Raw genomic sequence first — 24178 nt, forward strand, 5'->3', positions numbered from 1 at the left:
TCTGGCCCTGGCTCAATCACTACTTATGACCTATTGTGTTTCTTTTTCTTTTTTTTTTTTTTGAGTCGGATTCTCGCTCTGTCGCCCAGGCTGGAGTGCAATGGCACGATCTCGGCTCACTGCAACCTCCGTCTCCTGGGTTCAAGCGATTCTCCTGCCTCAGCCTCTAGAGTAGCTGGGATTACAGGTGCCCGCCACCATGCCCTGGCTAAATTTTGTATTTTTTTTTTTTAGCAGAGATGGGGTTTCACTATGTTGGCCAGGCTGGTCTCGAACCCCTGACCTCAGGTCGTCCGCCCACCTCGGCCTCCCAAAGTGCTGGGATTACAGGTGTGAGCCACTGCACCCGGCCTGACCTATTGTGTTTCAAATCAAATTTAAGGTTACTTCTCAGAGTCTCATTTTCTCATCTACAGAACATGGATAAACACACCACTACATAGCAGTGGGCAGTAGTGGAGAAGCTGAAGAATCTTCTCCAAAAGTCTTTCAAAATAAGGCAGAGATGTTTATTTGATTGAGATTAAGTAATTGAAATTTCAAGCTATCTTTTAAACCTAAGGCCCTGGGAAATCGTATCATAATCACACAGCTAGGTAAGAAGGTACTGGTGGAATAAAGTAGAAGGCAGCCATCAAGAAATAAAAATTGTTCCAGTGTAATGGAATTTATTTTCATTTAGTTGCTAAGGAACAGAGAAGTCCTCATTATATTTTGACTGGGTTGGAGTGGGCCTATATTGAATCAATAATTCAATCCTAGGCTTCTAAAATTACGCAAGTTTACTGTTTTCAAAGTCAAAGACTGATTTAAAAAATAATACTTGAATGGGTCACTAAAAATGGTTGTACAGTTTCTTTTTCCTGGACTTTTTTATGAAGCCTATACAGCCATCTCTCCAGACAATTCAGACAATCACCTTTCCAAACACCAGATGATGTTAAAGGACTTTACCATTGCTATTTTACTGAATTGAGAAATGAGCTGTAAGCTGTCTTTTGTATTAGTAACAAGAGTATAATACTACAAAATAGCCAAACCGCTGAGTTTGTAAGTAAATAATTTGAAAAGCATACAATTTTAGCATGAGTAGAATCTGATTTTCCTGGGCTGGGAGCTCTTTGACAGTTCCAGGTCCACATAAGTGGAAATTCTAGGCCATGAGCTCCAACTATCCCCTGTTCCTTAAGAATGAGCTCTCAGCAGCCATGTCTGTACAAGGTCACCTTCTCTCAGTAGTTGCAGATGTCTGGGTGGACATCTGACCTAAATCCAGATCCTTTTCTACAGGAATTTGGAACAGGATAAGAGACAGTTGAGTAATATTTTCATGTGGTGAGAATGGTAATAAATAAATTTGGAAGCTAAGTGGTAGCCATATTCTGTCATTATATTAAGATGTGACTGAGCAATAAAGGCAGTTAGTATGCTGAGAGAGAGAAATGGACACGTGGAGAGAAGAGAGATGGAGACAAAGTACTTCCTCGTACCTGTGGCTTTCTGGCTCTGCATTCTGGTTTCTACTGGCTTCCCAGAAGCACAGGTGCATTCCAGCCCTTGGGTTCCCTGAATTATTCCTGTGTCCTGCTACTTGCAACCAGAGATGACCCCCACTAATCTGATATGCCAAGCCTGCATGGAATTCACTTTCCTGGAGATGGACCCAAATGCTCACAATCAGCTGGTTTAACATCTCTTCTCCATAAACCAGATGTTATTGCTAAAGAAATATGTAAACATGAGTCAAGGAAGCTAAAAAGACACTTTTTCAAGCCTCAGCTTTGAAGTCTGGGGCTTAGATCATCTCATTGGTGAGTTAGCTTTTAAGATGTTTAAAGTAGAAACTTAATTGGAAATGGTATTCAGCTGCTTATACTTCACAGAGGGTCAGATAAACAAATCTTAATTAAGCAAGGATAATCACTAAATAACACTAACTACAGCAATCTAAAAGGTTTACTCTCCAAGATTCCCATCCAGATCGCCAAGAGAAAATGAGAAGGCAAAGGAAAAAGAAGAAGAAAGGTGATGCGGCTTCATGTTTTCAGGTAAAGGAAGGCACATGATCACACAGCAATATTAAATAATAAACAGTCACTGAACTATACATTGGTCTCAGCCAAGACTCTTCTTCCTTGCATTAGGATAAATTGCAAATGGCCATATTTGCAGACATCAATGCCAATTTATGGAGATGATGCCATCAATTCATTTCCTAAGCTCAAGGTCTACAGTCTTGCCAGCTGTGACTGCCTGAAAGCGCTCCCTCGTACCATCAACACCTGTCAATAAAGGCAAAAAGTTGTTAGTAGAATTCCTGACCTGACACAAGCCAGAATGTAGAATGCCATCATTCTGGCTATACAGAGACACTGTCTTTTTATTCTATTGGCTCACAACATCACATTCCAGAACAAGCAAGATACTGACTGAAAACCAATTATCCAAAACAGCAGAATGCTTCTTCAAAAGACTCCTACACAACAGAGTGTGCAACAGAAGCCACGTGGGGGCAAATTGGACAGTGAGAACTCTTGGAAAAGGCTAACATTAGCTCGCTTTGGTACGTGTCTGAGTAGAAACAGTTAATACATTTACCACAGGCCAAGAAAAGACAGCTGGATTCAATGTAGAGAACCGTCAGTGACAAGAGGGAAAGCTGGATATTTAAGGAATTTTAAGAAGCAGGTGAAGAATTCTACTCTATGTCCAAAGGTACTTCTGAATCTCCTGTCACGTTTCACAATGCCCAGGAATCCTTTGAACAAATGAACAATGCCTGCCTATGTGCTATGTCCAGAAAAATCAGTCAAGCATATTGGGGTCAAAGTCTTCCACCACTGGATGGCCAGATTATAAATAAAGTTAATTTGCCAGGCACGGTGGCTCACACTTGTAATCTCAGCACTTTGGGAGGCCAAGGTGGGTGGATCACCCGAGGTCAGGAGTTCAAGACCAGCCTGGCCAACATGGTGAAACCCCATCTCTACTAAAAATACAAAAATTAGCTGGGCGTTGTGGTGCATGCTTGTAATCCTAGCTACTCAGGAGGCTGAGGCAGGAGAATCGCTTGAACCCAGGAGGTGGCGGTTGCAGTGAGCTGAGATCAGGCCATTGCACTCCAGCCTGGGTGACAACAGCGAAACTCCGTCTCAAAAAATATATATGTATAAATAAAATAAACAAATAAAGCTAATTCATATTCCCTAGTTTGTAGCTCAGGTTGAGAAATCTAAATGGTTTGAAGCAATGTGAGCTAATTCCCCTGCAAAGTTAACATTGAAACAGGCCTCAGTAGCAATAACAAGCAGTTCTCAACCCAGGGAAAGAACAACTGCCCTGTTCCCAGAGTCAGGCTTGGGTTCAGACAAAGCGTAGGGGTAAAGTAGTGTGCTGTGTTGACTTTTCCTGCTGCAACTGCAATCCTCATGATAATATTTATTTATTTATTCATTAAGAGACAAGATCGCACTATGCTGCCCAGGTTGGAATGCAGTGGCTACTCACAGGTGTGGTCACAGCTCAACGCAGCCTCGAACTCCTGGGCTCAAGTGATCCTCTGCCTCAGCCTCCTGATTAGCTGGGACTATAGGTGTGTACCACTGCACCCAGCCTACAGTGATAGCTCTTGAAGATTCTTTAGAGCAACAGTAATTTTAAAGAGATTGGGGGACTCTAGATTTATTTACTCGAGACCTGATTCACATCACAAAGTGTGACCAAAACTAAACTAGCTCTCAAAGATGGGTCAGTGGGATCCTGTGAGCATTTAGTGTTTTTTCACTTAGGACCACTGTTGAACTTTATCTTTCCTAAGAAGCAATGTGGGAAAAGGAGAAATACAAAGGCAAGAGAATAACCAGAATAGTTTAAAAGAGACAATGAGTCAGGATATAGTCTTAAAACAGTTTATATCTCCCATCATTATGCAGCAGAAATTGCCACATTCACAAAGTATACGTTTAAAGAAAATGCTTTCTTTGTGAATACTGGGATGGGAAAAAGAAAGGCCTATCATTTTCCCTGCTTCCTGTCTGATCCCACTGGTTAGGAGTGAAAGTAACAGAAATGAAAGCTGAGAAATAAAATTGCCAAGAGAAAAATAATCAAGAAAGTACAATTCTAAAGAAGGTGGAATGAAATTAAATAAGTGCTAATGAGCAGCAGATAAGCAGTGCTTTGGGGGAGCCATTTAAATGACAGAAATGAAAAGAAACTGACAAGTGAGTTTCTCTCAACCAGTTCTATTAGTACTTATACTATTAAATGCTGCTAAGAAGAACCTGAGAAACTCTTTCGAGATTCCCACCCTTTCTTTGGGCATGTCAGCCCTGTGGCACATGATCAAAGCATGCAGAGGACAAAACTTCTGACAGAGTCACTTAGAATTTCACTTTATGCGGGACTCAGACAAATACAAAGTGAAAACAAAGTTTTAAGACATATAAACTTTTAGGCAGAATATTTCAATGTCAAGGTGAACCTGACAAATTCCAGACTAAAGAAAATTTAGAAAGGGTCTCCTCTATAACCGACCCTTTTAGCACAGACCTTGTGTACACTGTTCTCCAAGTTGCTGCCTCTGGAGCAAAACGGAAAGCATAAATAGTATGTATCCAAGTCAAGTAAAGTAAAAAGGGTCAGAAGGTGGGTTTGGTCTTTTCTGAGCTACAAGAAAGCTGTAAAGCAAAGCATTTCTTACAGAAAAGGGCAGAGCTAACTGATGCACCTTACTGTCCAATCTTCGGGAGTCCTGGCGGCCCTGACATACTCAGAATATCTACCAAAGACACAAAGAGGAAGGACAGTATCAGCCCAGGTTGTGGGTGGGTGAGTGCTCTAGGAAAGGAAAGGCTCTCATAAAGGAAGTTGATACACAGGGAGCTTTGTGAGACCTTGCAGGCTCCAGGTCAGTGGTTGCTCTCACTTACATTCTATTTTTGGCACCCTTGGCAGTAGTCTATAACCAAACTGGGAAGAGGAGAAGACAAAGAGAACAACAATTCCACTGAAGTGATCCACAAGAAAACTTGGTATACAGAACAATGGTTTTTATTAAGGGGGAATCATGGGCCAGCTCTACCACACAAGAATCAAAATGACATACTTCCAAGCAAGAGATGGCCCAGATCCACTGACTCATACACTGGTGCTCCCGCCTTGGAAGGAGACCGCATAGCAGGCAGGTAGGAATAGCACAACAGCCCTCTATGGGAGAAAGCATAATCAGCAATTTCAGAATTTCCCATGGGATGAGAGAAAACTTCCCATGAGGGAAACTTCATTACTGGATTTCTCTTGCTAACTCTAAAACGTAGAATCGGGAGCAAAAAGATTGAGACTGAGAGCCACACTTTTAATTCAAGAACCAAATATACCATTTACTGACAGTGATCTATTATTCGCTTTACTATCCCTTAATGTTATTTTCCACCCCAGTTAGCCTCCCAAAGCCAGCTCAATTGGGGGTGCTTCTAGAAATAGGAATCTGGGACTCTATTTCAAACTGTGAAGCTGATGTCTAAATCTTGATACAAACCCTTTCTATTGGCTTAGGTTTCTTTATAATCATAAGTGCTGCTACTACAATCATTTATGGAGCACTACTATGGGCCAGGCACTGTGTTAGATACTGCATATATTCCAGATATACATATATATATATATATATATATAAAGGATAAATAACATGACATATCAAGGATATATACAAAGAATAAATAACGTGACACCAATCAAGAGTTATCTTGCAGAAATGCCATGGTCAAAAGTTAACCATATAGCAGAGACAGAGACAGAAGCTATGAGCTAGACTAGAGACAGCATCTGCTGCCCTAGTTAGTGAACAGAATACAGCTTTCCAATTTAATTCTGGGAGAGAAGTTTTGAGATCACAGGAACATAAAGAGACAGATGCCTTGCAGAGTACGCTGAGGGAAGTGAGCAGAAAACACAAGATCATATTTAAAAGGGGCCAGAGGAGGAGAGACACCATAGGAAAAAGGAAAGTAAAGATGTGGCATTCCAGATGCCTCAAAAAATAAGACAGGGCTTGCCTAAAGATTAGGCCACCATCAATGAGCTATCTGAGGCTGTCTGGAGAATGAGCTGAGCTTTCTGTTAAGCAGATTTAAAATGGCTAGGAACTAAATCTTGGTAAGTTAAGGTTGTAGTTTTTTTGCCAAGAAGTATATACTCCAACTGACACCCAGCCTTTGGTTGATAGGGAGTCAGCTACCATCACTAAAAATATAGGAATTCATCTTTGGTAGGGCACTGATTTACTGGCCAACTCCATGGCCCAAATTTGTAAGTGGTGAAGATGAATTTACCTTCTTTGAGGTTCTCAGTAAACCACATTCCAGTCTGCCCTCTCCAGGATTATTTGTGCTTCCCTCTCTATCTGCTATTGAGATAATGTTAAAAAGGGGAAAAAGAAATATTTCTGGGCCAGATGCAGTGGTTCACGCCTGTAATCCCAGCACTTTGGGAGGCTGATGCAGGAAGATTGCTTGAGCCCAGGAGTTGGCAGCCAGCCTGGGCAACACATAGGGAGACCCTGTCTCTACAAAAAAAATTTTTTTTAAAGTGAGCTGGGTGTGATGGCATGCACCTGTGGTCTCAGCTACTTGGAAGGCTGAGAAGGAAGGATCACTTGGGCCCTGGAAGTCAAGGCTGCAGTGAGCCATCATCGTACCACTCCAGCCTGGGCAACAGAGTGAGACCCTGTCTCTAGAAAATAAAAATAAATTTTAAAAAGAGAGATATTTCTGAGTCAGCCACAAGGGGAAGAGCCATGTAATAGGAATAGGATAAGAATAGGATGCCTCTGTTCTTTCTCCACATTCCTATTTCTAAGAAACTGCTGTGGAAAGCCTGGTCTCTACGGAGTCTTCCTTGAAAACCCATGACCACAACTAAAGTCCAAAGAGCAACAACACAGTCTTCACCTCTGCCAAGTTACTGCCAGTATATCTTAGGCTCACAATACTAACTAAAATATCTTTCCTTTAAGATTTCCAGATTGGTCTTTAGAAATAGATAAGTATTACCCAGTAGCAATGATTTAAATTAAATCAAGGAATCTTAACCTGGGGTCCATGGATGGGCTTCGGGGGGGTCTGTGAACTTTCATCTGATTCTCAAAGGGATCCAAAACCTTCAAAAGGTTAAGAACCACTGGGCTAGCTCAACCAGAACCAAAAAGAAAAAGGCACAAATTTTAAAGAGGTTGTCAATCAACTAACTCTCAACTCACCTACTGATTCTGTTTTTCCCCCTCAAACTTCTATACTTTTTGTTGCCCACACCTTTAGTTGTATCTTATCTTACCTTTGATTTTTTTTTAACAGTGCCTGTATAAGCTTTCATTGGGATTTATGTCTGAGAATGAACCCTGAATATGTACAGTAGATGTCTACTGGTTCTTATTCTAGTGAGACAGACAGCAGTAGAACATGATAGACAGTGATTATTTAAGTGCAGTTCACTAACTCCAAGTCTCTTAAATTTGTCTCTGATACTGGATTAGTTAACTGGGTAGATCTCTTCTGTGATTAAAAAATTTCATTAATATAGTAATAGTAAATGTATAATTCTTTGAATAACGTCCCATCAGCAAACCATGCGATAGGAAGCCTAGAAATCACAAGCAATGAAATGACGGCAAATGTCAAAATTACTGTAATTCCATGGAGCCAGGAAGCAAATGATTTATATACAAAGAGACAGCTAGCTCTGTGACAATTTTTTCAAATATGGTGAGATCCAAGTGATTCTTAAGCACGTGCTTTTTCAATAGCATGGATGGAATGGGGGCTGCATGCCTGGCAAGCACTCAGAGAAAACTGCCTGAGGACCCAACGGCCATTCCAGAGAATGTCTCCCAGGAAAAACATGCAGAATGCAAGGCCATTATCAACTGTACTGATGCTGCTTTAGAATGGTGGACAAAACGAATGGAGGAGAAAGAGGAGATGTGGCAAAGTCAGTCTTATGTACAAATTTTCTCACCTGGAATTACAGAGATAGTTTTCAAAGCTCGGAGAACCCTGAATGTTCTCAGCGCTGAGACATTGCCCAGGTCCACAAACTCTGTCACATATCTGTAGTAAGGGAGGTCACACACAGACACAAGTGACAAACACAGACACAAACACAAACACCAAAGGAAAAAACAAAACCACAACAAAACAAAAAGTACAATACGTCACGTCAGGGCCCTATCCCAACACCTAACACCAACCCCGGACCATCTTACCTGGGATTACCGAAATAGTTTTCAAAGCCCTCAGTACCCTGAAAGTGCGTAGAGCTGAAACATTGCCTAGGTTTACAAACTCTGTTATATACCTGCAGAATCAAACCAAAGTTAACTTGTAATGGTACCACTGGGCGAGGGTTTGAGAATGGGGGGAAGAAAGGGTCTTATATACAAGCTATGGTTTCATTTTTTTTCCTTGAAAAAGAAAAGCTTCAAAATACAAACATTTAAGGAACATTTGTTTTTAACTGGGCAAGAAGAATTCAAAAGTATATTAGAAAGGAGGTTTTTGGGATTTACTCCTTTAATCAGCATAGTAATGTGCTGATCCCAATCAGAATGGCTTTACTGTCAGCCCATTCACATTTTTTAGTAAAAAGGAAGGCCAGGAGGTATCAAAGACTTATGTTCCCAGGTTTTGTGAACAATTTCTTAAGAGAGGGAGACAAATTTCTGCAGCAGGAGCCCCGCAAAAACAAATCTACATTAAAGTAACTCCCTAGTTGACAATGGCAAAATTGACTAAATGTCTGTATATATGACTTAATCAGGAGTTGTAATCATATGATTGTAGTCATGTCTATAAACGAAGTTTTGGCCTGTGACATACAAAAGCAGGGCTCAGGAAAATTCAAATCATGGGATCAGAGCAAATATTGTGTTAAGTGCTCATTTTAATTACAAGCTCTGTGCCTAGCAAGGACACTTAAACATTTTAAATGAACACCAATGTGTATTCATAATGCTAGAAAGTAAGACATTGCCTTTATATAACAGAAAGTCAGTTTCAGTTTCAAGTATTCGATGCATATCATTTATTCACATTTTACAGTTGAAATACATCTTTCCACCAGATGCTCAGATCAATACATATTTAAATGCACTCTTTCTTACACATCATGCATACATGCAAAACCTATACACCACCCCCACTACACTCTCAAACCACAAAACGCTTTCCCAACCTGGAAATAAAAATATTAAAGCCTGCTATAACTCTTCTATCATCAGCTAAGTTTCCCAAAGATACATTTTTATTGCTAAAACAACACAAATGAGCAAGAGCAGTAACATACCAATGTGGAGTTACACTGATCTTGAGCAATAGTTCGAAATTCTGGTTAGTAACTCTTCAGGAAGTGCCAGTGTGGATACCTTGGCTCATGTTTTGACTCTAAAATGTGCTCTGAAGTCTGCAACACCTGGCCAGCCTTATTAAATTACATACGGTAAGACATACCCAGGAAACTAATTTTCAGCTGAAAGTTTACAACTAAAAAATTTCAAGTCTTCACAGAGGCCTTGTAATGATAGGTGTGCAAACCGTGATCGTTACAAGGAGGAATAAAATACGAGAGAGTGCCAATGGGAAATCACCTCCTCCTTTCTCTCCCAGCTGTAATGCCTCTGCTTGCCTTCTCCCACATAAACACATTATCATCGCCTGAACCACAAGAGGTCCTCACAAGCAAGAATCATAGACATAAGCCCACAGGGCCTTACATGGTTATCCATTAATTCCTCATACAGCTGTGTCCACAAATGCACACCTACAAACAGACCCAGGAGTACAACTCCACACACAGAATCACACCCAGAACACCAATAAAGTAAGGGGAGAACTTACGCCATCATGATGACACTGAAATCTAACCAGTTCCATGGATCCCGTAAAAAGGTAAAGCCATCTATGCAGAAACCTCTTGCAATGATTTTCACTAGTGATTCAAATGTATAAATCCCTGTGAACGTGTACCTGTCAAAGAAATGAATAGCTTGAGGTAATTTCTGGACAGAAACTTTAAATGAACCTTTTAAGTTAGCACTTGCCTGAAGTGTTGCTTCAACTAAGAGAGACAAAACAGAAAGGGCACAGCCAATGCAGCAGGAAGGAAGCGAGGAGGAGAAAGAAATGCTTTGAATGAAACTTACTGAAATGCACAAACTAAGACCTTTGGAATGTGTACTGGGTCCTGAACTGTATTCCAAGGAAGTTAACTTTGCTGCTATCTAGTACATGATCATTTTGAAGAAGGTAAGGAGGCTCCCCAGAGCTGTTTTTAACCTTAGAGAAGTCAAAAAACAGGGAAACCTAAAATTGGAGAAAACAGTATCACCAGGAACTGAGGATACAAGATGGCGATGGGGCTGCAGGGCAACGGCACTGCCTGGCACAGGAAAGGGTGGAGTGAAGGGCAGTAATTTCTAGAGTTGACTTTTAGGGAGGGCTATTTCCTAAATTCCACATGTATTTTCAGCCTTCTCTGTGAAATAAAGAGAGACAATAACTAATTTTTTTTCTCCTTGATGGGTAAACTGTGGCAAAGCAAGATTTAGTGACTAAAAATATTTAAAACAAACAAGCACACAAATAAATGAGTTACTTACTCCACATTCTTCGACCAGTCAGGAGGGTTACTAAAAGTCATGAATACACAGTTGGTCAAAATAGTGCACATAATGATCATGCTAAATACTGTAGAGAAGAGTCAAGGGGCAATATTAAAATCTGGCCTGCCTTTTGTTTTCTCAAAAAACAAACACATTTCCATTGGGTATCAGATCTAAATCAATAACCTGAAAGGAGATGAAGCACAGAAGAGAAAAATGTAAGGTGACAATGAAAACTGTGGTCACCACCATAAACACAGAATGCCACTGTGAACTGTGGATGGATGGGGCAGGACGGCTATTCTCCTTCTTTCAAAAGGGCCGTCACTGTTCTACTCCCTTTGGATGAAACATGTTCCCCTAACCACTTTTCAGCTCAACTACAGACTAAGCCTCTAAATGTTTTTTGCACTTAGTATAATACCTTTGCACTTTCTCAACCAAAGTTGTCAGATAAGAAAATCAATTAAATCTATATGACTAGGTATTCATTTATTGGTAAGTTAATTATCTTACATAGCTAGTTATTTGAAAATCTACATGCAATGGTTCACTTTTTTTCCATAGTTGTTGTTCTTTTTTAAGAGACAAGGTCTCTCTATGTCATCCAGGCTGGTCTTGAAGCCCTGGGCTCAAGTGATCCTACATCCTCAGCCTTCTAAAGTGCTAGGATTACAGGCCTGAGCCATCATACCCAGCCTTCCCTAGTCCTTCTAAAGGGGTGAATTGTCTTTGGGGGCAAGGCATCAGCCAATACAGCCCATATGTGTTGAATATGTCCAATGTGGGAAACCAGCTGCGGCGTGTTAGGTAAAGATTTCAAGGACATCTGCACCACCACATTTCTGAAGACTAGGTAATAGAGCAAAATCCATTCTGAAAGTGTCCAGGAATGTTTATGGATAGCAAACCATACTGCCATTTCACTTCCATCCAGAATTTTTCTCAGGCCTTTCTGTTCTTGTCTCTGAGAAAAATTAAACTATTTTAGGTCAGCACAAGTTACTCAAACTCTAATTTGTCATATTAGACAATTAGAGCCAATTAGAGCCTGGGAGCCATATCCCACTTGCCACTAATTCACTCTCTCTTGTTAATGGCATTCACTATCTTTATTCTACCAGTGGAGTTTTAAAAAGAGAAAATATTTCTTACAGCTGGATTTTTTTTTCTTCATTACAGCTGGATTTGTCTTCATGCTTTTTGGAACCAGAAGAGAAAAAACACTCCATCTTCTGATCCAACAGAAAGGAAGAAGTCCATTGTGAATTATTTATTTCCTTATAAACTTTCAGGTTTCAGAAGTATGTTGCTTATAAACTACAGATTTCACAACCATGTTGCTAAATTCTTAAGAGTTAATAAAATGTGGCAAAAGCTTCTAAACCAATTCACCAAGTTGCCACTGCTGGCTTCCTCATCCTACTTGGAGGATACAGTAATCTTCGAAGCATGGGACTACATGCTGTTAAATATCAACCAGCCATGGAAGTTTCAGGCCACCATGCAACATCACTAAATCCATCAAATAATTTTTCATTTGCCACATGCACTCTCATATGTTAATAAGGTGTAACTCAGGCCACTTGAATAAATTGGCATTTTTCTATTTAAGGTGAGTAAAAATACCAGAAAAAATTCCTATTTATCCTACAATCTGCATCTAAACCTCTGTAACAAGGAGGTTATTTCATCTGAGAACTATCTCACTTTCTAAGCTCACTGCTCAAAAAATTTTTTAAAAATTCAAAGCTGATTTCTAAAGCATTCATCCAACTATTTGTAACTCAAGAAGGACTTTCAAAAACCTCTAATAATGGCTTTTAATATATTAAGCTGAATAGTTGGCCACAGAATGAAATCACTGAAGTCTGAGTACTAAATAAAGTTAAGACTTCAACAAAGGTTATTTTAATTTGTCCATACAATGATACCAACAAAATTTCAGATTCCCACAATATCATCCTAAGAAAAAAAATAATAATTTGCTGAAGCTTAGCTTGGGATGTGGCAGGAGTTCACTCTTAAACCTCTGACTGATGGGCTAGTTAACTACACTATCAGTAAAAAACTTAACATATAATCCAGTTGTCAAATATTGGAAAGGTAAACAAGCAACCATGCAATTGCCGCACTCACTCCACATTTGCCGAAAAGGATATGAATGTATCAAAATTTTAATAGCTATTCTTCTTATCAGGTTAAAAGGACTTAAAATGTACAAGGCAGGCGTGGCACTAAATCTGAAGAGAGTTTTCCCTCTGTTTAATACTACAAAGGTCTGTGGAGAAAGAAAAAGAGAGAAATTATTAAAGCATGGGTATGAGTCACCACATGAAACAATGATTTCTAGGTAAGGAATACATAAACTCAAAAGTCTTTAATACTTTTTACTTCCCAACTTGGTTTTTAAACAAGCAAACTTAACACAATGTTTGCCCCACCACCCTCCCTCTGCCCTGCCCAGATTATAATACAAATAGCTGGTGCAATCTTGGCAGTTTTACAGAATAAACTTGTTTCTTTCAGAAACAGGCCATTTGAATCATACCTAAGCTTCTATGCCAGCTCTGTACATGATACTGAAGTTCATTAATTTAGGATTCATTCACTCAACAAATATTGACTGGACACCTACTATGTGTCAGACAGTGTTCTAGGTGCTTGGGAATGGTCAGTGAACAAGATAGTCTTGGCCCGAAGAGTTTAAATTCTAGTGGGAAAGACAGACAATAAATAAAAACTGTAATGAATGAGTAAATCATATAGGCTGTGCTACACAGAAGATGACAAGTGCTATGGGAAAAGGAGGAAGAACAGGGAGAGGAAGATCAAGAATGCTGGAGTCAGGGGATGGGTGAATAAAGAGGCAACAGTTTTAAAGGAGGTGGTCAGGATAAACCTATTGAGAAGAGAGATTTCAGCAAAGACTGGAAGGAAGTGAGAAATGTTCTTCATTCAATCAATATTTACTTACCAATATTCAATCTGCTTTATATGGCTTTCAAGAGCCCCCAATATCAGCCTTGCCAAAATAATTAAATCATATTTCCCAGTATGAATGTTCCCATCTAGCCAAACTAGCTCATGTCCTCGGAACAGGTTCTCATAATTCATAACGTTGGCCTTTGTTTATGTGGCTCATTCTACCCAGAATGCCCTGTGTTCTGAATTCAATTGAATTAAAATATTTTTGAGCATCTATTCTGTGCCAAGCATTGTGCTAATTACCAGGACACAACACTGAATAAAACTGTACTTTTAGGGAAGACACATATGTGAGCTAGTAATTATGATGCAGGGTAAGTACAAAGTTCAATAACAAAAATATGCATAATGTATGAGAGGCAGCAGGAGGGAGAGATTTTTTTCCCCTTGGCTGGGAAATAAAAAAGAGAGTGAGCTGGGAAGTTCACAAAGGAAGGTAACTAATATTTGGAAGGGGCTTTAAAGGACAAACAAGAATTAAGAAAAATTAATTGGGCAGATTTAGTGAGAAGGGATGGAAAGGTAAGGGAACAAAAATCACATGTATGAAAGCATAGTAGCATGTAGCTGCAGGTTTTTTTCAGGGAATTGACCAGTAATTCAGTGTTGATGGAGAATAAAATAGGGAAGAGGGAGAGCAGACTGTGAAGCTGAGAGATGCAAGGGCCTACTAGACTGCAAGTTCCTAAGGAAACAGGCCAGTGGCAGATACACAGTCCTAACATCTCACTGTGTGAGTGAAAGAGCAAATGGCCAAATAAATGCTAGTCATTTTAAGTAGTTTTTTATTTTTAAATTTTGGAGCAATGCATGATCATAATTTTTTTAAAAGAAAAAAGGAACATAAGACCAAGTTCCATCTCATTACCTAATGATAACCTTCGATGCCAGTTTTTTTGTATATCCTTCTAGAAATTTTCTATGTAAATAAAAGCATACATCTATGTCCTTAAAAAGTCTCTCTCTCACATGGGATTGTTCCATAAATACTCTTCTGTACCTTGCATTAAAAAATGAACCTCCACAAAGAAGAGCCCAGGACCAGATGGTTTTGCTGATGAATTCTACCAAATGTTTAAAGAATTAAACAAACTCTCCCACAAAATAGAAGAGAACATTTCTAAACTCATTCTAAAGGCCAGTATTACCTTGATACGAAACCAAAGACATCATAAGAAAACTCTATACTAACATCCCTTATGAATATAGACACAGACAGCCTCAACAAAAATGCCAGCAAACCAAATCCAGTAGCATATAAAAAGGGTTGCACACCATGACCAAGTGGGATTTATCCCAGGAATGCAAAGATAGTTTAGCATTTGAAAATCAACCAATGTAATGCAACATATTAATAAAGGAGAAAAACCACATGATCATCTTAATAGATGCAGAAAAAAGCATTTGACAAAATTCAACACCTTTCATAATAAAAGTACTCAACAAACTAGTAATAGAGGTCCTTCTTAACCTGATACAGGTCATTTATGAAAAGCCCCCACCTTTTTTTTTTTTAACCTCCATCCCCTACAATTAGGCTTTTGGTTCTTTGAGGGCAGGAACCAATCTTATGCTTCCTTCCACAGTTCCAAAATAATGATCAGCCTATGTACTCCCAATGCACAGTATTAGTGATGTTTTTTAAAGTTCTTTTCTTATCTTCTATTCTTTCCTTTCCTAATCTACCACAGTCACGTCATTCTCTTCCCAATGGAAAAGTATTGAGCTAGATTCATTCTACAAACGCCCACTACACCATCCCTAGTGTTTGACATTGTACTGCAGTGAAATTCTTCCTGTAATGGAGCATACTGGTTCTGGTGGGATATGCTGCAGAAAAAGCCTAATCCTAAAAGCAAAGAGAAGTAGGAGACCTAGGGTTCACCTGAAACATATCGAGGGCTGAGCTATAGCTCTTCCATATCTTGGTTTCTCAAAGAAACAAACAGCCCAGGGCTTCCCCCAAACCCCTTCTCTGAAGTACTTGTACCTCTCTGTGTTTCTATAGCAACTCCCTCTATGAAAATAGCCTTTTAAATAACCTCCTCATTCAACCTCATGAGGTTCCCATGAAGTATGGGTGAAGGAGGAATTATTATCCTCTATACACTTAACAACAGCTCAGGAGAGGAACACCACCTATCAAAGGTCACGCAGCAAAGAGCAGCATGTTATGCCGAGCTTCGAGCCTCTCAACAGCTTCCACTGTGCCAGATTGGGAGGCAGTTCAGTGGCAACGTGGCAAAGAATGAAGTTGGTGTGGGATACAAATTCTCTGGTGAATGAGAAATTTGAGTCCCCGGGGTAGATAGGGCAGCTAAGCAACAATGAAAGAAGCACTGGCCCATGCCCCAAGACCTAAAAACCACCGGGCCAGGCCTTTACAATATCACCTACAAAACCTCTCCTTAGGAGACAGGCAACAGGATTTTTATTTATTATTTATTATTATTATTATTATTATTATTATTATTATTATTTTGAGACAGAGTTTTGCTTTTGTTGCCCAGGTTGGAGTGCAATGGCGCAATCTCGGCTCACTGCAACCTCTGCCTCCCGCGTTCAAGCAATTTTCCTGCTTCAGCCTCCCCAGTACTTGAGATTACAGGCACCCGCCACCATGCCCGGCTAATTTTTTTGTATTTTTAGTAGAGACAGGGTTTCACCATGTTGGCCAGGCTGGTCTTGAACTCCTGACCTCGGATGATCCGCCTGCCTCAGCCTCCCAAAGGGCTGGGATTAAAGGCGTGAGTCACCGCGCCTGGCAGGATTTTTTAAAGTAATGTACTCTATACTTTCCATTTTTCTTGTCTCTTGGTTTGGTCGTGATGGAAATATAGGTCTAGAGGTAGCATGGAGGGTATTTCCTATCACTGAATCAGTGCCTGCAGTGCTTGGCATACAGCAGTTGCTTCATAAATGTCTGTTGATTGGTTCATGAACAAATGCTTATGTTGTTTTAGGTGAGGGAAAAGGAGAAGAAGAAAAACAAAAGGAAGCCATTAGGAAATGGAAACTGTTACACCTTGGTTGAAGAAAAACTAGGAGGTAGGATTCTGAATTAGGATCAGTCATGAGCTGTCAAGTGGGAGACTGATGATTCTGGGGGAAACTAAGCATCTTTAGTGAATTCAAAAACTATGATTTTGTAAGCAGAAGGCTTTACTAAGGACATTTGATGTGTGAAATAGAAATTTCCTAATTAATTTGGGTACTGAGTGTTGCACTTAAACTCATTTACCATCACCCCTTTCTAAATATTTACATCTTATATCTTCATCAAGTATAAAAACAGTTCTTCTATTAACAAAAATAAACATCTAGCACACTAAACTCCTGAAATGAAGGTAAATCTCCCATACTTTAGTAGGAAATTGTATTACAATAAAACATGTTTTATTATTGAAATAATTAGATTTACAGATAATTTGCATGCAGTTTTTCACAATGGATCTTTTTTGAAAAGCAAGATAGTCCACCTATAAGTCCAGCACTTTGGGAGGTCGAGGTGAGTGGATCACGAGGTCAGCGGTTCAAGACCAGCCTGACCAATATGGTAAAACCCCATCTCTACTAAAAATACAAAAATTAGCCCGACATGGTGACACGTGCCTGTAGTCCCAGCTACTCTGGAGGCTGAGGCAGGAGAATCGCTTGAACCCAGGAGGCAAAGCTTGCAGTGAGCCAAGATTGCACCACTGCACTCCAGCCTGGGCGACAGAGTGAGACTCCGTCTCAAAAAAAAAGACAGGCAAGATAGTCTTTGGAGAAACACAAGTACTCAAAGCTTAGGAATTTCCCTTTTAATACTGGGGCTTGCAGTAGTTACACGAGAAAGAGATAAGTAATATACCCGGCACCAGCAAGCTTTTTCTGAAAGGGCGCAGGCAGTCAATACTGCAGGCTTTGTAGGCCATACAGTGTCTGTTAAAACAACTTACCCCTGTAACTGTGGTGTAAAAGTAGCCATAGACAACATGCAACCCAAGAAGAGTGGCTGTGTTTCAGTAAAACTTTATGGACACAGAAATTTAAATTTTGTATCATTTTCACACATCCAACCATTTAAGAATGTAAACTACTCTTAGCTTGTGGGCCATACAAAAACAGATGGCAAAGCTGATCTGCCCCAGGGGATACACTAATATTAGTTCCTGACTAAGTCCAGACTGACTGCATAAGAATCATCTGACTAGCTTTCTATTTTGTCTTATCTTTTATTTTTATTTTTGTAGAGACAGGGTCTTGCTATGTTGTCCAGGCTGGTCTCGAACTCCTGGCCTCATGCAATCCTCCTGCCTTGACCTCCCAAAGTGCTGGGATTATGATTATAGCTGTGAGCCACTGCACCTGGGGTGAGTAGCTTTATTTTTATTTTATTTTTTTTTTTTTTGGAGACGGAGTCTCGCTCTGCTGCCTAGGCTGGAGTGCAGCGGTGTGATCTCGGCTCACTGCAACCTCCACCTCCTGGGTTCATGCCATTCTCCTGCCTCAGCCTCCCGAGTAGCTGGGACTACAGGCGCCCGCCACCATGCCCAGCTAATTTTTGTATTTTTAGTAGAGACGGGGTTTCACCGTGTTAGCCAGGATGGTCTCGATCTCCTGACCTCGTGATCCACCTGCCTCAGCCTCCCAAAGTGCTGGGATTACAGGCGTGAGCCACCACGCCCGGCCTAGGCTGAGTAGCTTTTTAAAAAACACAGTCATAAATCCCTTCTCCAGGTGTTCTATTAAATAAGTGTGCAGAATCCAGGTATCTGTGCTCACCAGATTTGGGGAGCCACTAGATCATCTCTCAGGTCATGTGCTAAAACATTTGTGTTCTCCTTCTTCCCTGCCTCTACCTAACTGTATGGCCTGGCTGGGCCACTGCATGTCTCTAGATCTCATTTTCCTCGTCTATAAAATAAGAGAGAGGGCTGCCTGATGGGCATACTCAGGTCCTTTCCAGCACTGATATCTGTAATTCTACGATTTAGAAAATTCACAGAGCATCCAGGATTAAGTGCAACAAAGCAGCAAACCATAAATTTGAGGAGAAAGCCTATTATTATTTATTCTCTCACATTTTATCCTTGTAGAACTCTCTTGAGTTAGTTATTCTGCTTCCTTATGTTGAAGTCTGTCAAGTCCAGGGTCAACAGTGCTTGATAGTACCATACTTATGTCAGCAGGGGGGAGCATAGAGCAGCCCCAAGGCTTCACACAATGCTTTTCCCTGCACTATCTCCCCTACTTTTATCCCCTGTTCTCAGGAGAACAGTGAATATGGGAGAATGGAAAGGAATGACTGGTGATGGGTTGACTTTGAGAGAGATATATGTATATATGTTTCATATGGCTGATTAAACGTTTGTAATCATTGTTAAACTTCTGGTGGGAATCCAGAAAAGGACATTTGTCCTCTCTCGTTCAACACTATGCTCTAACGCCAGATCCTTCAAAGCCTAGATATAGTGGAAAGGACAGCAAGCTTTGGGTTTTTACAATACTTCTTAAACAACAATCACTTGGTGCCCATGAAGTCCAATAATATTTTACCTAATCTGTCTCAAATTAGATCTTTGTGAAGTAAATGAGTTAAAAGGGAAATTGAAATTGGATTGCGGTTACTGCCCAAGGGGAAATATCAGTTTACAACAACAGCCACTGAATGTGTTTCAGCACAAGGTCCATTAAGAGCGGTAGAACAGTTCTTAACGAGTTATGGCATGGAGTATTAATAAATGTGTCATGTGGCATAAAATGAGCCTTCTGAAAAGCACAGGCTTTTCATTTCTAATTAGCAATGTGGGGCTTGGAGCACACAATGTAGAAGCATTGCCATTGTTAACTCAGGGTAAGATATCTTCTCTTTGGGGCCCACTATTAGGGGAAGGAACACTGTGCAAGGCCAGGTAGAGCACGTCCATATACATACCAAACAAATCCTAGCATACTGCAAATGCAAAACAATAAACACACACAGTCATCACAGTACTGCAGTACAGCTAGTTTACTAGCATGTCTCCACCCCATCCCAAGACTGAAATATTTTTTTTAGCCACACAAAAAGTGTAAATTAAAAAAAAACAGGATGGGCTCACATCTGTAATCCTGTAATCCCAGCACTCTTGGAGGCCAAGATGGGAAGATTGCTTGAGCCCAGGAGTTCGAGATCAGCCTGGGCAACATGGCAAAACTCCACCTCTACAAAAAAAATAAAAAAAATTTGCTGGGAATGGTGGCATGTGCCTGTAGACCCAGCTTACTTAGGAAGCTGAGGTGGGAAGATCGTTTGAGCCTAGGAGGTTGCAACTGCAGTGAGCTCTGCTCTCCAGCCTGGGAAACAGAGCAGGACCCTGTCTTAGTAAAATAAAATAAAATAAAATAAAATAAAATAAAATAAAATGAAATAAAACAAAACAAAACAATAAAGGATGCATATATATGAAAAGACTTTATATAGAAGAGTACTCAATGCAGGGGTGGAGAATATCATAGAAGAGAAAGCTTCTCCGAGAAATATTTATTATCCATTCCCTGGTTTGCTGTGAAACACATGGCCCAGGAGAGCAGCTCTTCACTCAACCAATTCTCCCCATCCTGAGAGGTCAACATCTCAACTAGGGCAAAGGTAATCTGCAGGCATCTGATGAGCTTCTGGCTATAATGAACACCTAGGGGCTCAGAGGTTTAGCTAATCAACAAGAGGGCAGCTGGGAACCTTTGAGTCTATCTGACTATAACTATTACTGGCAATGACTTATGACTGTCCCTAGATCTTAACTGTTTTGATTTCTAGAACTAACTGGTCCTCTCATTTTTAGCCAACTTCTCTGGCCTTAAATTCTTGCCTGCCTAAACAAAATATATGTACTTTATTCCCCCAGGCCTATGCACCTCTTTCTGAAGTAGGCAACTGGCCAGTTGTTCATTAATCAACAGCAATTTGGCATTCATTTCTGAGTATGCATACAGCCAATACAGCAAGCAACAAATAAGTGTCTTTTCAAAATTTCCCTGGTTTAATAACGGAAAATATAATGCAGAATCTAAACAGATTCTATATCAGGCTAGGAAGCTGTTCAGAAACAAATGACCTGTTATGTAAAAATGACTATGCCATGTTGAAAAGAATCCTGATTTATGCTAATCTGCCTAGTGAATTCCTCAAGTAAAATTACAATATAGGTTATATTATATAGCCCCAGTGTGTCCCAGGAAAGTCTCCAGCAAAGGCATAACTGGAATGCATTTCCAGAGTACCCGTGTCCTGGTACTATCCAGCTCCCCTTAGAAATACTAAACCAAAGCAGGACATAAAGACACCAGCAAAATTCTTCCCTAGGCGTGTACGTCTATTTGAGCTGTGTGACTATTTAGAACCATCATTTTCCACGCCTCTATTACACTATACTGAGAATGGAGCAAAAGAGACCACTAAATCCCGTATTTTAAAAATTCCTTCTTAGTAACCGATAATTTTACCTATGAGTCTATTTGAAGAAATAATAAAATTCAATATTTATTAAGCATTTACTATGTGGCAGGCAGGCACCTTACTAAGATACTTAATATAATAATTGTCTCACAACTACTCTATGAGGTAGGTACTATTTTACAGATGATAAAATTGAGGCAGGAGGTTAAGTAACTTGCCCAAGACAACACAGCTATTATGTGGTGAAATTTAGCATTGAACTGAGGCAATCTAACTACAAAGCCTATACTCTTAATTATCAAGGCATACTACAATTTTAAAAAGCTTCAAAACTATTACTCAAATCTAACTATTCGTTTCACAAACAAGAAACCAAGCACAGAATGCTCTGCCTAAACTAAGGTCACAGCACTAGTGAGCAGGAGGGGGGCGGGGGAGTTGCCAGGGACTAGATCTCCCGGCTTCTAGTTCTAAACTCTTTTTACTGCACCAGGTCATCTGGTCCAACCCTCAGATCAATGAACGAATCTCCTCTACTTAATAACTTTAACTGTTGCAAAACGGAACCCCCTACATGTGCTGTTTATGGTCTTTTCTCCAAGTTCAGTTTGATGAAGATAATGCTAGCACCACATCTGCCTGTGGCTTTACAGTTTTCCAGGTGCTTCTGCATACGCTTCTTCATTTGCTTTGACCTTGTAACCCCATGCTCTCCAACCTACATTTGGAGTAGCTGCCACCCTTCCTGCTCATGTTCTGGTCACAGGAAGCCATACCGGGCAGAGCAGCAGCACTGTGCACCTGCTTCAATGCTGAGCCAGCACAATGCTGCTTCCCAGGGCAGGGCAGGTCTGACCCTCCTCCATGGCCATTCTTCCTTGTTGTCCTTCAATATAAATTTGACTTTGATCACCTTCTACTTTAACCTCTTAAAGTGCACAGACTACAGTTGCTCTAAGCAAGAGCAAAATGCAGGCTTATTATGTAAAGCGTATTAACCCCTCTATTTACTGAATTCATATTCTAGAATCTATTCTCACTCTCCTCTCTCTTAGAAAGCAGCAAAGCAGAGTGGTTTACAGGCTTTGAGGCCAGAAAGACCTGGATTCAATACCCAGCTCTGTCACTCATTAGCTGTCATGATCTTAGGCAACTTATGTTAAGGTTGCTAAGGCTCAGTTTTCTTATTGATAAAGTGGGTGCCATCAATCACTATTCCAATTTTATCAGGTTGTTACAAAGATTAAATGAAGGGTCACAAGGAGTCCTTAACACAGTGGCTGGTACAGAACAGGCACTTGTTAAATGTGGTTATGATGCTGCCGCTGCTATCACACAGTACTGTCACTCCTTCAGCTCTTTGGCTCCAAACACAGAGTGGCCATTAGAAGACAAGAAGGGGCTGGCCAGGTGCAGTGGCTCACGCCTGTAATCCCATCATTTTGGGAGGCCGAGGCGGGTGGATTACCTGAGGTCAGGAGCTCAAGACCAGCCTGGTCAACATGGCGAAACCCCGTCTCTACTAAAAATACAAAAAAATTAGCCAGGCGTGGTGGCATGCACCTGTAATCCCAGCTACTAGGGAGGCTGAGGCAGGAGAATCATTTGAACCCGGGAGGCGGAGGTTGCAGTGAGCCGAGACTGTGCCACTGCACTCCAGCCTGGGTGACAGAACAAGACTCTCTCTCAAAAAAAAAAAAAGAAGAAGATGACAAGAAGGGGCTAATATTTCTCTTAATTTGGATCCACATACTTGGCACAAGCCTGCAGGAAGGACACTTGTGCACAAGTTAGAGCAAGAATCCAGAGCAAGGCTGCACTAGCTCAAAATGGGTCCCAAAGGTTATTTCCAACCTGGGAACTCTGGAAGTGAGAGAAAACAAAACCCCTTAGGATGCACTCATTGGCTCCAACCTGCCTCTAGGCTTTATCTCCTGTCTTACCAAACCACACTCTATGCTTCAGTTACAGCTACACTCACTATTTTAAACAATTAAACCTGTGTCATGTCTCTCGGCCTTTATATGCACTGTTCCTCACACCTGAACTACTCTCTCATCTCTTCTCTTGACAGGTGAATTTTTTTTTAACCATACTTTAATATTTAAAGGTCCAGGTCAAAGATCACATCCTCTATGAAGACAGCCCCATTCAACTCTCTTCAATAGAATTGTCCTTCCCTCCTGTGTGTCCTTATAACACTTGTACTTACTTCTATTAGAGCAGTTAACACAGAATATTGTTATTGAGGTTTACATACCAGTATCTCTCACTGGACCCTGAGATCCGTGAAGGGGAGGGGTTTATCTTCCATCTACTATGATTTTCTCAGCTTAGCAAGCACAGTACATAATGTGATGCCTATCTGGCACAAGGTAGACAGTTCATACATGTTTGTTGAATGTATGAATCTCTTCTTTCATAAAGAAATACTATAGCTAAAATCACCTAACCTTTAACTATATCCAACTTTCTTCTGGGTGCCCAGTTGAAACTATACGGTCACTTTTCTACCCCTTAGCTCATCTACCCATAAAAATTCACTAATTTTAGTTTGAAAAGTCTTCTCTCCTTTTCTATGTGTCAGATACCATGCTGAAGGTATGGTATGAAACAAATGAACTAAACACAACAACATACAGTTGTTCCTCAGTATCCACGGGGGATTGGCTCCAGGACTCCCAGGGATACCAAAATCCACAGATGCTCAATCCCTGACATAAGATGATATTGTATTTGCACATAACCTATGCACATCAGTAAATTTTAAATCATCTCTAGATTACTTATAATACTTAATACAATGTAAATGCTTTATAAATAGTTATACTATATTGTTTGGGAATAATTACAAGAAAAAATATCTGTACATGTTCAGTACAGATGTGCTTTTTTCCCCAAATAATTTCCCCAAATTCTTAAATGTGGAACCCATGGGTATGGAGGGCTGACTATACTAACTTCATATTGAGGCAATGCAAAATGATAGAAAATTCTCTAAAAATGATAGGAAACAAAACCAAAAAAATGATCCTGCAATATGCTCTATATAGACAGCAGGGCATGGAAGAAAGACCACGAAGGTGAAATTCACAGATTCCTGGAACAGAAAC

General features: G+C 40.3%; 1 protein-coding gene across 7 annotated transcripts in view; it reads right to left on the reverse strand.

Moving 5' to 3' along the window:
• SCN8A (sodium voltage-gated channel alpha subunit 8) overlaps positions 1-24178 on the reverse strand; it is a 221336-nt gene that overhangs the window by 115881 nt on the left and 81277 nt on the right. For 3 of the 7 annotated variants that reach the window (XM_054663320.2, XM_054663321.2, XM_054663318.2), the window contains exons 3-6: positions 12816-12935; positions 10652-10740; positions 9891-10019; positions 8014-8105 (exon numbers count right to left, since the gene is read on the reverse strand). The exons of 2 other annotated variants lie outside the window; for them this stretch is intronic. In XM_054663320.2, the coding sequence (XP_054519295.1) occupies positions 8014-8105; positions 9891-10019; positions 10652-10740; positions 12816-12935 (430 nt within the window). Of the gene's footprint in view, positions 1-8013; positions 8106-8260; positions 8353-9890; positions 10020-10651; positions 10741-12815; positions 12936-24178 lie in introns of all 7 variants that reach the window. 2 more of the 7 variants (XM_054663322.2, XM_054663319.2) reach the window with 1 other exon arrangement.

This window comes from Pan troglodytes, chromosome 10, assembly GCF_028858775.2.
Source record: "Pan troglodytes isolate AG18354 chromosome 10, NHGRI_mPanTro3-v2.0_pri, whole genome shotgun sequence".
Lineage (NCBI taxonomy): Eukaryota > Metazoa > Chordata > Mammalia > Primates > Hominidae > Pan > Pan troglodytes.